The sequence below is a fragment of the Salmo salar genome, chromosome ssa25, assembly GCF_905237065.1.
Source record: "Salmo salar chromosome ssa25, Ssal_v3.1, whole genome shotgun sequence".
NCBI lineage: Eukaryota > Metazoa > Chordata > Actinopteri > Salmoniformes > Salmonidae > Salmo > Salmo salar.
In genome coordinates, this window is record NC_059466.1 from 13,720,288 (window position 1) to 13,737,325 (window position 17,038).

A 17,038-nucleotide genomic window follows, 5' to 3' on the forward strand; every position below is an offset into this window, starting at 1 on the left:
GCTTCCTTCTTTAGTTTTTGCTTGTAAGCAGAAATCAGGAGGATATAATTATGGTCAGATTTGCCAAATGGAGGGCGAGGGAGAGCTTTGTACGCATCTCTGTGTGTGGAGTAAAGGTGGTCTAGAGTTTTTTCCCTTTAAGTTTCCCTGCATTAATGTCCCCGGCCACTAGGAGTGCTGCCTCTGGATGAGCATTTTCCTGTTTGCTTATCGCCGTATACAGCTCATTGAGTGCGGTCTTAGTGCAAGCATCGGTTTGTGGTGGTAAATAGACAGCTACGAAGAATATAGATTAAAACTCCCTTGCTAAATAGTGTGGTCTACAGCTTATCATGAGATACTCTACCTCAGGTGAGTAACACCTCGATACTTCCTTACTATTAGATTTCGTGCACCAGCTGTTGTTTACAAATATACACAGACCGTCACCCCTTGTCTTACCTGAGGCAGCTGTTCTATCTTGCTGATGCAGCGTAAAACCCATCAGCTGTATGTTATTCACGTCGTCGTTCAACCACGCCTCGGTAAAACATAAGACATTACAGTTTTTAATGTCCCAGTGGCAGGATATACATGTTCATAGATCATCTATTTTGTTATCCAATGATGGTATGTTGGCTAATTGGACTGATGGTAAAGGCAGATTACACACTCGCTGTCGGATCCTTACAAGGCACCCCGACCTATGTCCCCAATATCTCTGTCTCTTTCTCCTGTGAATGACGGGGATGAGGGCCTTGTCTGGTGTCTGAAGTAAATTCTTCGCGTCCGACTTGTTAAAGAAAATGTTTCCTTCCAGTACGAGGTGAGTAATCGCTGTCCTGATATCTAGATGCTCTTTTCGGTCATAAGAGACAGTGGCAGAAACATTATGTACAAAATAAGTTACAAATAACTCAGAAAAAACACACACAATAGCACAATTGGTTAGGAGACCGTAAAACGGCAGCTATCTCCTCAGGCGCCTTTGTATCTAAACTTGTTATCAAGGCACAAGATGAGACCCAAATGCAGACCCAGGAGGCAGATGGTTGGAGTCTTACAATGTTTATTAATCCAAAGGGGTAGGCAAGAGAATGGTCGTGGACAGGCAAAACGGTCAAAACCAGATCAGAGTCCAGGAGGTACAGAGTGGCAGACAGGCTCGTGGTCAAGGTAGGCAGAATGGTCAGGCAGGTGGGTACAAAGTCCAGAAACAGGCAAGGGTCAAAGCCGGGAGGACTAGAAAAAGGAGAATGCAAAAAGCAGGAGAACGGGAAAACTGCTGGTTGACTTGGAAACATACAAGACGAACTGGCACAGAGAGACAGGAAACACAGGGATAAATACACTGGGGAAAATAAGCGACACCTGGAGGGGGTGGAGACAATCACAAGGACAGGTGAAACAGATCAGGGCGTGATACTTGTCTGAAAAACAAAAACATTGCACTTTGTTGTGGACTTGCAAACAGATAGTTTGAATTCAATTATGTTTGGCATTTACTTTTTCCCAAACCTAAATAGGCTATGCTGCACTGCCGGCGAATTCTGAAACATTGTTTACTCTGAAAAAAATGAAAACTACAGTAGGCCTACTTACATTGGTAGCTACACACTTCAATGCAAAAGATCAACTGTCTTTTCACCTGTTAAATTCTACTCTATGTAATAAACCGCTGTCCCTTTCAGATGCAAAAACTTGAAATTATAGTAGTCTATCTAATAGGCACAATAATAATTTGTTGAGTGGCTACTTTGGGAATATGAAGTCATCATGGCTGGAAAGGTGAGGAATTTATTCTGCAATGGATATAATACATGTATTATGTATTATGTTTATAAATAAAATATTGTCTATTCGAGAATTTTGACATTACAGTATTCAGATGTAGTTGTCTACAAATGTCAATGGAAAAGGTGAACCATCTGTTCTACCGTTAAACTGTGTTTCAGATCGGCTCAAATAGTGCAAAATACTTGAAATAGCTTATTTATTTACTATTGTGAAGTGGGTCCAATTAAATGAGAGATGGGACGAACGGTAGCCTATCCTAACTTGTTGTAGGCCTATCGGCCATTTTGCGAATATGAAACCATCGCAGTCAGAAAAGGTGAGGAATTTATTCTGCAATGATCATTGAAACAAAATAAATAATAGGAAATAGATGCCTATTTCAAATTATTTTAGAAAGATAAAATAAATAGATTTTTGCTCTTCTTAATAACAGCAGATGATTGCCTCTTGTTATTATATTTAGCTACCATTTGTTTTTGTTATGAATAAGAGTATCATCATATATTCCTGCACAAGGCTACTACTAGGCTACTTTTGCCTTCTTGCAATGCGTACACATGGTTTAAAGTTAGCGGGAGGATAAGCACATTCTCATCTCAAGTTCAGTTTAAATAAATTCCAACTTTTGAGTGAAAACTGGTGCACACATGTTTTGGGGCATATTTTGTGCGTACTCAATGTTTATAAAATGAGGCCCCAGAGCCCTCACTGTAAAAAAATCACCCACAAATCTAGTTTTTTTCAACTAAATATTATCAAGTAACTAGTTCCAAATAAATAAAAAATGGTTTAGTTAACTTTTCAGTCAAAGTGTTACCTGAACTTAACAGTTTTAGTTGGCCCAAACGTAGCTCCAGCGTGATAAAAACATAGTCAAACATTCAACTTTCATTGCACATGTTCATTTACACAATGATTATTACTTAACACCAGGGATTTGAACTCCCAACGTCTTGGTTGATGACCTTGCAATTATCCTGCTACGCCACCACGACGTTGTCAATTAGCAGTTCATCTGACTATTCTCATCATCATTGATTTGATTTACTTATTTAAGCAATTTGAGTTTTTTCCATATGTTTGTCCAATGTTGGTGGAGCATATTACTCTGTTTTATTGTTACTCCTTAATCACTATTATAAATATAATAGTTTTTCTTGAGTGTACTTTTAACAGAGCTGAGATTTACTTTGAAGTGCAAAGAGTAACAATACAGAATTGCAGGAAGATTGGCATGCTGTGACTCAAAAGGTTGTGTGTTAAAATCCAAGGTGAGGACATGTTGAATACTAATTACTGTATAAATGCGCAATGTAATAATGCATGTCAAGTATGTAATTTGGAAACATTGTTTGTAATAATAAGAAACATTTTGAAGCGCTTTTCATTATAAACTCAGCGAAAAAAGAAACGTCCCTTTTTAAGGACCCTGTCTATCAAAGATAATTTGTAAAAATCCAAATAACTTCACAGATCTTCATTGTAAAGGGTTTAAACACTGTTTCCCATGCTTGTTCAATGAACCATAAACAATTAATGAACATGCACCTGTGGAACGGTCATTAAGACACTAACAGTTTACAGACGGTAGGTAATTAAGATCACAGTTATGAAAACTTAGGACACTAAAGAGGCCTTTCTACTGACTATGAAAAACACCAAAAGAAAGATGCCCAGGGTCCCTGCTCATCTGCGTGAACGTGCCTTAGGCATGCTGCCAGGAGGCATTAGGACTGCAGGGAAATGTGGCCAGGGAAATAAATAGCAATTTCCGTACTGAGAGACGCCTAAGACAGTGCTACAGGGAGACAGGACGGACAGCTGATTGTCCTCGCAGTGGCAGACCACGTGTAACAACACCTGTACAGGATCGGTACATCCGAACATCACACCTGCGGGATAGGTGCAGGATTGCAACAACAACTGCCCGAGTTACACCAGGAACGCACAATCCCACCATCAGTGCTCAGGCTGTCCGCAATAGGCTGAGAGAGTCTGGACTGAGGGCTTGTAGGCCTGTTGTAAGGCAGGTCCTCACCAGACATCACCGGCAACAACATCGCCTATGGGCACAAACCCACCATCGCTGGACCAGACAGGACTGGCAAAAAGTGCTCTTCACAATGAGCGTTACACCAAGGCCTGTACTCTGGAGCGCGATCGATTTGGAGGTGGAAGGTCCATCATGGCCTGTGGCAGTGTGTCACAGCATCATAGGACTGAGCTTGTCATTGCAGGCAATCTCAACGCTGTGCGTTACAGGGAAGACATCCTCCTCCCTCATGTGGTACCCTTCCTGCAGGCTCATCCAGACATGACCCTCCAGCATGACAATGCCACCAGCCTTACTGCTCGTGCTGTGCGGGATTTCCTACAAGACAGGAATGTCAGTGTTCTGCCATGGCCAGTGAAGAGCCCGGATATCAATCCCATTGAGCACATCTGGGACCTGTTGGATCGGAGGGTGAGGGCTAGGGCCATTCCCCCAGAAATGTCTTGCAGGTGCCTTGGTGGAAGAGTGGGGTAACATCTCACAGCAATACCTGGCAAATCTGGTGCAGTCCATGAGGAGGAGATGCACTGCAGTACTTAATGCAGCTGGTGGTCACACCAGATACTGACTTTTGATTTTGACCCCCCCTTTGTTCAGAGACACATTATTCAATTTCTGTTAGTCACATGTCTGTGGAACTTGTTCAGTTTATGTCTCAGTTGTTGAATCTTGTTATATTCATATAAATATTTACATATGTTAAGTTTTCTGAAAATAAATGCAGGTGACAGCATACCACCCTGCATCCCACTGCTGGTTTGGTTCTGAAGCTAAGCAGGGTTGTTCCTGGTCAGTCCCTGGAAGGGAGACCAGATGCTGCTGGAAGTGGTGTTGCAGGGCCAGTAGGAGGCAATACTTCTTCTGGTCTAAAGAATATCCCAATACCCTGGAGCAGTGATTTGGTACACAGCCCTGTGTAGGGAGTTGTCTTTTGGATGGGATGTTAAACGGGTGTCCTGACTCTCTGAGGTCACTAAAGATCCCATGGCACTTATTGTAAGAGTAGGGGTGTTAACCCCGGTGTCCTGGCTAAATTCCCAATCTGTCCCTCATACCATCATGGTCACCTAATCATCCCCAGCTTGCAATTGGCTCATTCATCCCCCTCCTCTCCCCTGTAACTATTCCTCAGGTCGTTGCTGTAAATGAGAACGTGTTCTCAGTCAACTTACCTGGTAAAATATATAAAATATAAAAAAGAAGACATTTATTTTTTCTGAGTTTACAAGAATTATCTCAAAGTCCCTAAAATAAAAATTAAAAAATAAAATAGTAAAAAATAAACAAGCAATTATACAGTACCAGTCAAAAGTTTGGACACACCTGCTAATTCTAGGGTTTATCTTTATTTTGACTATTTTCTACATTGTAGAATAATAGCAGACATCAAAACTATGAAATAACACATATGGAAACAGGTAGTAACCAAAAAAGTGTTAAACAAATATATTTGAGTTTCTTCAAAGTAGCCTCCCTTTGCCTTGATGACAGCTTTGCATTCCCTATAGTCACCTGGAATGCATTTCAATTAACAGGTGTGCCTTGTTAAAAGTTAATATAGAAGATAGCTCTATTTGGTAAAAGACCAAGTCCATATTATGGCAAGAACAGCTCAAATAAGCAAAGCGAAATGATAGTCCATCATTGCTTGAAGACATGAAGGTCAGTCAATCTGGAAAATTTCAAGAACTTTGAAAGTTTCTTCAAATCAAATCAAAATCAAATCAAATTTATTTTTATATAGCCCTTCGTACATCAGCTGATATCTCAAAGTGCTGTACAGAAACCCAGCCTAAAACCCCAAACAGCAAGCGAAGCATGTGAAAGAAGCACGGTGGCTAGGAAAAACTCCCTAGGAAAAACTCCCTAGAAAGGCCAAAAACCTAGGAAGAAACCTAGAGAGGAACCAGGCTATGAGGGGTGGCCAGTCCTCTTCTGGCTGTGCAGGGTGGATATTATAACAGAACATGGTAAAGATGTTAAAATGTTAAAATGTTCATAAATGACCAGCATGGTCAAATAATAATAATCATAGTAGTTGTCGAGGGTGCAACAAGCACGTCCGGTGAACAGGTCAGGGTTCCATAGCCGCAGGCAGAACAGTTGAAACTGGAGCAGCAGCACGGCCAGGTGGACTGGGGACAGCAAGGAGTCATCATACCAGGTAGTCCTGAGGCATGGTCCTAGGGCTCAGGTCCTCCGAGAGAAAGACAGAAAGAGAGAAAGAGAGAATTGGAGAGAGCATATTTAAATTCACACAGGACACCGGATAAGACAAGAGAAATACTCCAGATGTAACAGACTGACCCTAGCCCCCCGACACATAAACTACTGCAGCATAAATACTGGAGGCTGTGCAGTCGCAAAGTGCAGTCGCAAAAAGCATCAAGCGCTATGATGAAACTGGCTCTCATGAGGACCGCCAGAGTTACCTATGATGATGAGGATTAGTTTGTTAGAATTAACTGCACCTCAGATTGCAGCCCAAATAAATGCTTCACAGAGTTCAAGTAACAGACACATTTCAACATCAACTGTTCAGAGGAGGCTGCATGAATCAGGCCTTCATGGTCAAATTGCTGCAAAGAAACCACTACTACAGTAAAGGACACCAATAAGAAGAAGAGACTTGTTTGAGCCAATAAACACAAGCAATGAACATTAGACTGAGTCCAAATTTGAGATTTTTGGTTCCAACCGCTGTGTCTTTGTGAGATGCAGAGTAGGTGAATGGATGATCTCCACATGTGTGGTACCCACCGTGAAGCATGGAGGAGAAGGTGTGATGGTGTGGTGGTGCTTTGCAGGTGACACTGTCAGTGATTTATTTAGAATCTAAGGCACACTTAACCAGCATGGCTACCACAGCATTCTGCAGCGATACGCCATCCCATCTGGTTTGTGCTTAGATCGGACTGTCATTTGTTTTTCAACATGACACCTCCAGGCTGTGTAAGGGCTATTTGACCAAGGAGAGTGATTGATTGCTGCATCAGATGACCTGGCCTCCACAATCACCTGACCTCAACCCAATTAAGATGGTTTGGGATGAGTTGGATCTCAGAATGAAGGAAAAGCAGCCAACAAGTGCTCAGCATATGTGGGAACTCCTTCAAGACTGTTGGAAAAGCATTCCTCATGAAGCTGGTTGAGAGAATGCCAAGAGTGTGCAAAGCTGTCATCAAGGCCAAGGGTGGCTACTTTGAAGACTATAAAATATATTTTGATTTGTTTAAGACTTTTTTGGTTACTACATGATTCCATATGGGTTATTTCATAGTGTTGATGTGTTCACTATTATTCTACAATGTAAAGAATAGTAAAAGTAAAGAAAAACTCTTGAAAGAGTAGGTGTGTCCAAACTTTTGACTGGTACTGTATATAACCATATCATAAAAGCAACAATCAAAGTCTAGGAGGAAGGGTAGGCCAGATTAGCCTTGAGGCCAACTTTAAAAGCCTCAACAGTCTGAACAGCCCTGAGATTTTCAGAAAGGGAGTTCCAAAGGCATGGTGTGTGGGAGAAAAAGGCATGGTTCTCCATTGTTCCTATCCGGGTCCTGGGTGCATGAAGCAGTTTAGCGTGGCTTGAACGTAGGGTGCATGGAGGTTCATAGGGGGAGAGTAGATCTGACAGGTAGGCAGGTCCGATGCCATTTAGGGCTTTGTAGACCAGGAGGAGAATTTTAAAGTCAATTATTTGAGGGACAGGTAGCCAATGGAGGTCAGCAAGTATGGAGTGTCATAATTTCTCCAGCACTGTTTTGAATGAGTTGTAATTTATTCATCGAGTTTGCAGGCAGGCCCCCAAGTACTGCATTCCCATAATCAATTCTGGAGAAAACTAATGCATGGATAAGCTTTTCTGCTTCAGAAGTGGTGAGAGAGGTTCTTAGGTGGGAGATGTTCGAAAGAATTATGTTTTACAGACGTGGCTAATGTTTGCATTGAAGGAGAGCGCAGGGTCAAATTTCACTCCCAGGTTGGTGATGACAGACACTGTGCTGTCTGAAGATCTGGCCAAGTTTGTGTGTGTGTGTGTGTGTGTGTGTGTGTGTGTGTGTGTGTGTGTGTGTGTGTGTGTGTGTGTGTGTGTGTGTGTGTGTGTGTGTGTGTGTGTGTGTGTGTGTGTGTGTGTGTGTGTGTGTGTGTGTGTGTGACTAGTTCCACAGCCTTTTTTTGTGGTAAAATAATGATTTCTGGTTGAATGAACATATGAGACAAATTGATCAAACACGTTTTCTCATGTTGGAGCTAAGTTTGGGCCAACTTAACATTTTACCAAAAAGTTTAGTGAACAAAAGAAAGACTAAAACCAGCTACTTTTGAAACAGTTGAAACAACTAGATTATTTTTACAGTGCTGTTGCCTCATAGTGCATATCATCACAGCCAGAGCCACATATTTAGAGAGTTGCGCCAACTTTTAGAATTTAGATTTGTTTTCTAATTATAGACATTCAGTTACATAGCATTGTTTAAATATTCCCCACGACACATTAATGGGTAACTAACAAGTTTTGGCTACATGGGATACAGCTTTTGTCAGAATTGACTTTTTGTAGCATTGGCCCGCATTGGCACAATTCTCTAAGTACTCTACATGGCTCTAATGACAGCCTCTTATCAACGTGACATCAGCTCCCTGCAAGGATACAGAGCTCTGTAGACAAACTAAGGCCCAGAGCAACCCAACAGCTGTCACGGATTTCATATGAACGAGACCAAGGCGCAGCATGTGTATCGTTCCACATATTTATTTATCTGTGAAACTATGCAAGACATACAATAAACTATAAACAAAGAAACAACAAACCGTGACAGAGGTGCAACATACACTAACTCAAAATAATCTCCCACAAACACTAGTGGGAAAAACAACAACTTAATTATGATCCCCAATTAGAGACAATGATGACCGGTTGCCTCTAATTGGGAATCATACAAAAACCCCAACCTAGAAAAAAAGTACCTAGAACACAACGCAGAAAATATATAAACTAGACAAAACCCCCCAGTCACGCCCTGACCTATTCTACCATAGAAAAATACAAGCTCTCTATGGTCAGGACGTGACAATAGCTGAACAAAAATATAAACACAACATGGAAAAATGTCAAAGATTTTACCGAGTTACAGTTTATATAAGGAAATCAGTCTATTGAAATACATTTATGCGGCTCTAATCTATGGATTTCACATGACTGGAAATACAGATATGCATCTGTTGGTCACAGATAACTTTTTTTTAAAGGTAGGGACTTGGATCGGGAAAACCAGTCAGTATCTGGCTCTCGCAGCGCGACACATCTCCTTCGCATACTATTGATCAGGCTGTTGATTGTGGTGTGTGGAATGTTCTCCCACTCCTCTTTAATGGCTGTGCAAAGTTGCTGGATATTGGCGGGAACTGAAACACACCATTGTACACGTCGATCCAGAGCATCCCAAACATGCTCAATGGGTGGCATGTCTGGTGAATATGCAGGCCATGGAAGAACTGGGACAATTTTAGCTTCCAGGAATTGTGTATAGATCCTTGCGACATGGGGCTGTGCATTATCATACTGAAACATGAGGTGATGGAGGCAAATAAATGGCATGACAATGGGCCTCAGGACCTTGTCAAGGTATCTTTGTGCATTCAAATTGCCATCCATCAAATGCAACTGTGTTTATTGTCTGTTGCTTATGCCATACCATAACCCCACCGCCACCAAGAGGGACTCTGTTCACCATATCAGCAAATTGCTTGCCCGCATAACACCCTAAACGCTGTCTGCCATTTGTGAAGAGTACACTTCTCCAATGTGCCAGTGGCCATCGAAGGTGAGCATCTGCCCACTGAAGTCGGTTACGATGTCGAATTGCAGTCAGGTCAAGACCCTGGTGAGGACGACGAACAAGCAGATGAGCTTCCCTGAGACGGTTTCTGACAGTTTGTGCAGAAATTCTTCAGTTGTGCAAACCCACAAGTTTATCAGCTGTCCGGGTGGCTGTTCTCAGACAATCCAGCAGGTGAAGAAGCATTTCTGGGATCTTTTATTTCAGCTCATGAAACATGGGACCAACACTTTACATGTTGCATTTATATTTTTGTTCAGTGTATATTTAGAGATACCTTTCCTCTTCTATTCCTCCTTTTCCACCTACATGTGTTTTCAGGATGTTATAACACAAGAGTTTCCATCAGTCCCACCGGCAGGTCACATGCACTCATCAGAGGATGTCAGCGTTACTGGAAACGAATCAATAAGACATGTGGAAATGGCATTAACTGGACTTCAGTTAATTAATACATGAAAACAATCTTAAGTCTTGGAGGCTACTGCACTTAACCATCATAAACTTGTACAGTACTCTCACAGCAACATACTTTAGCCAGGGTTTTTGGATGTCATATGTGGGCTGGTATAATCAATGTAGTTCTTATCGATCAAATGCCAGTGCTATGACGACAGTCTCTCCTCACATGGTTGTCACTGAATTATCCCATCTGCATGACTGACTTCTCATTGCTACACTGGCTCTCTATTTATGCACTTTGAAACTGTACTGTGTTTGAATGTTGCTTGCTGCTGGGTACTGCCTTTAACATGAACAATTTCTTTATTTTTGTGTTTGTGCTTTTCATTTACAGTTAACAAATTATGTGACTTCATCCTGCCTCTAAAAGGTTTTTTCTGTTTCGTTTTTTCACACTGTAGCCTAATTGTAATTCACTATAACAAGTAAACATAGCATCACAGTCTCTCCTTTACAAATACATTTCCCCCCTTGTCCTTTCCTTTCCTTTTTTCCTTGTTGTTGTCATGGTCGTTAATAAGCTGTGCGAAGTTAGTGATACTTGTGTTGAGCTTTACACTGGCATTTAAACACTTTACTCTTGTGTTTTCCTATTTTCACCATCACCAATCAAAGTCAACATGTAGCCTACAGTACAGATGTAGGATCTTAATTTGAACCAGTTTTCTACGGCAGTAAAATAAGCATGCATCAACATGAAATGGGAATTATTATTCTGACTATAATGAATGGACATTTTTGTAGGGATGGATACATTTTTTCGTAAGGGAAAATCAGGTCTGAAATTTCAAAGTGGAAATACAAACTTCAGAAGCCATTTTAACCCTTAAATACTCAATGCAAAGTTATCCTGCAACAGAGTGATTAAGATCCCACATTTGTATATATTGTCAGTGCTGAAAATGATCATTATCCAATGTAATATTGTCTATGGTTCTATATCTGAGACTGTCTGTGTGAATCCTTGCAGGTGGTCATAAACGCTCTGCTTGGAGCCATCCCCTCCATCTTCAATGTGCTGCTGGTCTGCCTCATCTTCTGGCTCATCTTCAGCATCATGGGTGTCAACCTGTTTGCAGGGAAATACTACCATTGTATCAACATGACCACGAGTGATCGCTTCGAAGTCAGAGACGTGGCTAACAAGACAGAATGTTTGGCTTTGACAGGTACCCACTGGAAGAATGTCAAGATCAACTTTGATAACGTGGGAGCAGGCTATCTGGCACTGTTACAAGTGGTGAGCGGCTCTCTCCAGTCACCTTTCACCAGAAATATTTTATTGGCATTTTCTAAAGAGAATGGACCCATGTCAAAAGTTTTGTATCAATTTAGTGTGGGCAGACGAATTGTGCGTGGGCAATGTCCTTCTGAACTAGTGTCTTAACTATTAGGTAGTAAAATGTTCCTTACTTTCTCTCTAAGGCTACATTCAAAGGCTGGATGGACATCATGTATGCAGCTGTGGACTCTCGCAATGTAAGTCTTTTCAGTAATACCTTTCACAAGGTATTTTAGACTAATGGTTGATTGTGTTTGCACATTGTCTATTTATATATGATCATATTTTGGTTTTATGATGTTCATGTATGGTAATACTAGGCTATTCTATTACAGTTGGATGATCAACCCGACTACGAAGTGAATCTGTACATGTATCTGTACTTTGTGGTATTCATCATATTTGGATCCTTCTTCACACTCAATCTCTTCATTGGTGTCATTATAGACAACTTCAATCAGCAAAAGAAAAAGATTAGTATTTTTTAATGTTGTAGTAATCATGCAATGATATATGCATCAATTTTCTCTGATTTAACGTAATGAGGAGTTTTCTCTCCAAATATGGGCAACTAAATGTGTGTAAGAGCTGCAGGAATTTAACTAGGCTTGTCTTGCCTCTTTACTTTGGAGGTCAAGACATCTTCATGACAGAGGAACAGAAGAAATACTACAATGCTATGAAGAAGCTTGGCTCAAAGAAACCCCAAAAGCCTATCCCTAGGCCAGTGGTAAGGTCATACTGTACCACTCTCTTTCTCAACAAAGACATTCCTCAATTCATGAATCTCTATTTCTACATCCTGGTGTCTCAAAATGCTTCTTTCTTATGTTTCCTCCAGAACAAGTTTCAAGGGTTTGTCTTTGATTTCATTACAAAGCAAGCCTTCGACATTGTCATCATGATTCTTATATGCCTTAATATGGTCACCATGATGGTGGAGACGGAAGACCAGACAGACGACATTCGTAAAATTCTCTACAAGATCAACCTGGTGTTTATTGTCATGTTCACCGGAGAGTGTATTCTGAAGATGATCTCACTCCGACAATACTATTTTACCATTGGTTGGAATGTATTTGACTTTATCGTTGTCATCCTGTCGATAATTGGTAAGATTTTTCACCTATTGTTCATAATTGTAATACTGCAAAGTGATATTATGCTTTGGAGATTATTATGTGTAATTCGTTTCTGTCCTTTCAGGTATGTTTCTCTCGGAACTGATAGAGAAGTACTTGGTTTCACCAACCTTATTCCGAGTCATTCGACTGGCCCGAATTGGTCGTATCCTTCGCCTCATCAAGAGTGCTAAGGGAATCCGTACACTCTTGTTTGCGTTGATGATGTCACTTCCTGCATTGTTCAACATTGGTCTTCTGCTCTTCTTAGTGATGTTTATCTATGCAATCTTTGGCATGTCAAACTTTGCATACGTCAAGAAGGAGTCTGGGATTGACGACATGTTCAACTTTGAGACGTTCGGCAACAGCATGATCTGCCTGTTCCAGATCACCACGTCAGGGGGCTGGGATCTCCTGCTGGCCCCCATCCTCAACAAGGGAGAGCCAGACTGCGACAGCCGGAAAGAGCACCCAGGAAGCACGTACAAGGGGGGAGACTGTGGAAACCCCCCTGTGGCCATTATCTTCTTTGTGAGCTACATAATAATCTGTTTCCTTGTTGTGGTCAACATGTACATTGCTGTCATCCTAGAGAACTTCAGTGTGGCCACTGAGGAAAGCGCTGAGCCCCTGAGCGAGGATGACTTTGAGATGTTCTATGAGGTCTGGGAGAAGTTTGATGCGCGGGCCACCCAGTTCATGGAGTATGACAAGCTGTCAGACTTTGCTGATGCCCTAGACCCCCCGCTACGCATCTCTAAGCCCAACAAGATCCAGTTGATCTCAATGGATTTACCCATGGTGAGTGGGGAGCGCATCCACTGCCTGGACATCCTGTTTGCCTTCACCAAACGTGTCCTGGGCGAGGGGGAAGGCTTGGACATCCTCAGGGGTCAAATGGAGGAGCGATTTATGGCCTCCAACCCCTCCAAGGTGTCCTACGAACCAATCACCACCACACTGCGCCGCAAGCTAGAGGACATGTCTGCCCTGGTCATCCAGAGAGCTTTCAGACGATATCTTCTCAAGCGTATTGTTAAGCGGGCCTCTGCCATGTACAAGGAGAAAATGCAAAGTGGAGGCACGCTCCTTGATAAAGAGGTTCTCGTCATAGACAAATTTAACGAGATCTCTACTTCAGACAGAACTGACATGACACCCTCCACAGCTTCTCCCCCATCATATGACAGTGTCACAAAACCTGAAAAAAACAAATATAAAAAAGACAAGAGAAAGAAGGAGGTGAAGGAGAAAAAAAAGTACATGGATGTTGGGAAGATTTAGCATAGATTTCATTCTGCTACAAATTGTTTACAGCCTTTGAAGGTGACCAATGCGTCAAGTGAAGTGTCTTTGGTGTGAATATCTATGCCAAACTGACAATGCTTACTTGAGTCTAAATGTAAGGTTGGTGCCTAACATGAGGTAGTGACTCACATTCTTAGGCTGTAAGAATTGTTTGGATGTTAATTTCTGTGGGGACTAAAACAAATGTTTGCCAGATTTATAGGGACAGGTAAAACATTTTGTTGTGTGTTGTTACAATCAGAAACGTTTAGTTATACTGTAACTTCTCTTGCAGCTAGTACTTCCAGGGTTGCATTCCGTGTCTTGCATTATAACTGCCATATGATTTACTAACTTATTTTTCTTACAGAATCTTGTTTTTAAAACTCATAGGTTGATTGTGTGACTATTTTTGTAAACATATGTTTTACTGTAAAAAGAGGGGTTTCATGTATTGCTTTAAAGGTAGTCTTGTTCACTTTAAATGTTCATACAACTTGACTTGTCAAGTGTGATCAAACACACATCCTTGTGGGGTGCAGGGCCCCAAAAAAAGTTGGTATAAAATAAATTGTGCCCGCACACTCATAAACCGTTTTTAAATGAAGGTACATGGTGGAGCTTATGCATGTGCGGGCTCTGTTTCGAGCATAAGACATGACTACTCATGACAACCATTATTGCTGCAGTGCAGTTAGGGGGATTGCTGCAGTTCAATCGACGTGTAGACTTGCATGAATGCTTACCCATGATTACAGTGTCGCATTACGCACCATCACCAAAATGAGCTTGGTTTCTCCGTGATGTCTGAGGGACTCATACTTTGATGAATCTGTAACATTATGTTACTCTCACTATTACAAATCAACAGAAAAGATTTCTCCTGAGCATACAGTCCAAATACCATTACCAACAACTGTTGTCTATAATCAGTTTCCGAACAATAACACGCTCTAGAAAAACATAGTTTTCCTCCTTTCATTCATCAGAAACTACAGTACAATGCAGAATACATTCATCTTTAGTGCTGGTTGACAGAGTTGATACACATAGTATTCGTAGTCCAGCTCATCTCTCCAGCTTGAACCTCAATTTCCTCAAAGACATGTCTATACTGTCTTTTCTCTTCATAGTGGTGAATGATAAAATGAGCCAATTTCCTCTGCACAGTATAGTTGTGACCATCAGGTGTAAATCGCCTGAAATAATCTCCAAGCCTAGTCTGACAGGTGAAACACTGTATTCTGTGTCATATATGCTCACTTAAGAGGCATTCCAACAGCATGTATCTTGTGTACTCTGTGGTTTTGGTACTGCAACATCATTAGTAAGTGCTATAAAACTTGTCATTTACCAAATCTAAATTGCTTTGAGTTTACCTTTCCTACCCACTTCCCAAATATTTTTCCATTGTTATTGATGTATCTGTATGTACATATTCTATAATATATGAAATATACAAATATATTTGATATATTATGTGATGTTTCATGTATAATGGAATATATGAAGTTGTTAATGTTATTTAATACATATATCTATTATATTCTGCATTCTCTGCTCTATATGGCAGACAGACCAGAGTATGAAGCATCCAGTTGAGGCTGTGGGAAGATTTTGTAGTTAGATTACACTCAATGTCTATATAAATATTGTAATATAATCATTTTTCTTTGTACTGTACAACTGTTTTGTAAATAGTTTGCTATACAATATAGCCACACTGTCTGCGCTATAGCCACTTTAGTTATTTTAAGTTTCACTGCACCCTTTCATTTGGAAATGCCTCATGTGATCTAGTGAAGGGGAAGTGGACATCTCATTTTGATTCTTGCATCTTTTATTTTGTGTCATTTGTAAACTGTGGTCACATTTTACCTCACATGCTTTATCATAATAAATATCTAAGATGGAACATCAGGTTCAGAGAATTCTGAATATGATTGTCTCAAGGCTAGTGTGACAGCACAAGTCTTTGATTGTTTCCTACATTTGTTTACATAGTAATCCAATTCCTCAGGATGTTACTTTTGTCAGCTGTTCCCTTTGTATAAAGTGTCACAAGTATCTGTAATTAAAATGTTATAAAGTATGTTATAAAGAGCATATGTTGCATGTAATAAAAACGTTCCGAATATGTATATACCATACATGTATACACAATGAATGTTTTGATTACATAACATTTAATAGATCACATCTTTATATGCATTATGCTTGTAGTGTATGAGTAAACTGCATGCAAGATATTTCTATAACCCATCTCATTGAAAAGCCAAAAGAATAAAGAATACATGTACCTCAGGTATGTCTGTAAAATATTAATTTATTCCATCGCACGTGTTTGACTATTAATTTACGACTTCGCAATCCATACAGTACATCAACATACTCTATAAATACATTGTTATCCAAGTTTTGCATGCTTAACAAATGTTTGCAAAGCAGTGGCCAGTGAGTTAAATGGATTCATCTAAGTTCCTGGAGTTTTTTTCCCATGTCAGATAACATGCTCAGCAAACACTTTTTACTTGATCATGTGACCTGACCAGTAAAAATGTGTGGCCCCAATTATAAGATGTTTTAATGGACTAAATGTGGATTATTAATTTAATATATAAACCACTATAAATCAATCATGTTACAATGTAGTTGCCCATGGAGTTCCAGAATTATAGCCTCATGTCGTTGAACGGAAGGAAGTCTTACATGATTTTTAAGCATTTATTTGGAGATATGTACTATATACAGTAAATCCTGACTATTACACTGCATTTCACACCACTAAATACTTCAGAATACATTTACATTAATACGTTACTCTCTCGCGGGAATTCGACTAACGGTCCGTAGCCAAACGTAGCTGCTGCTCATGTTGGTATCTGTACTGATGGCGCAAAAGTCATGACAGGGAGACATAATGGAGTGGTAACGCACGTGCAACCTGTTGCTCCCAACACCACTTGGGTACACTGCAGCATCCACCGAGAGGCTCTTGCTGCCAAGGGAATGTCTGACAGCTTGAAAGACGTTTGAAAATGGTTTACTTTGTTAAAGCAAGGCCGCTGAACTCTTTTGTATTTTCAGGGCTATGCAATGATATTGTCAGCGACCGTGTAATGCTTTTACAACACACAGAAGTGCGCTGGTTATCAAGGGGTAAAGTATTGACACTTTTTTAAAATTGAGAGACGAGCTTAAAGTTTTCTTT

At 40.6% G+C, this 17,038-nt stretch overlaps 1 protein-coding gene across 4 annotated transcripts in view; it reads left to right on the forward strand.

Moving 5' to 3' along the window:
* Positions 1 to 16,131, forward strand: part of LOC106586196 (sodium channel protein type 2 subunit alpha) — a 54,340-nt gene extending 38,209 nt beyond the window's left edge. For 3 of the 4 annotated variants that reach the window (XM_014173189.2, XM_045707462.1, XM_014173188.2), the window contains 6 exons: positions 11,105 to 11,374; positions 11,560 to 11,613; positions 11,752 to 11,889; positions 12,042 to 12,146; positions 12,258 to 12,528; positions 12,623 to 16,131. In XM_014173189.2, the coding sequence (XP_014028664.1) occupies positions 11,105 to 11,374; positions 11,560 to 11,613; positions 11,752 to 11,889; positions 12,042 to 12,146; positions 12,258 to 12,528; positions 12,623 to 13,824 (2,040 nt within the window). In that variant the 3' untranslated portion in view covers positions 13,825 to 16,131. Of the gene's footprint in view, positions 1 to 11,104; positions 11,375 to 11,559; positions 11,614 to 11,751; positions 11,890 to 12,041; positions 12,147 to 12,257; positions 12,529 to 12,622 lie in introns of those variants that run through there. The other variant, XR_006761942.1, reaches the window with a different exon arrangement.
* The last annotated feature ends 907 nt before the right edge of the window (positions 16,132 to 17,038 follow it).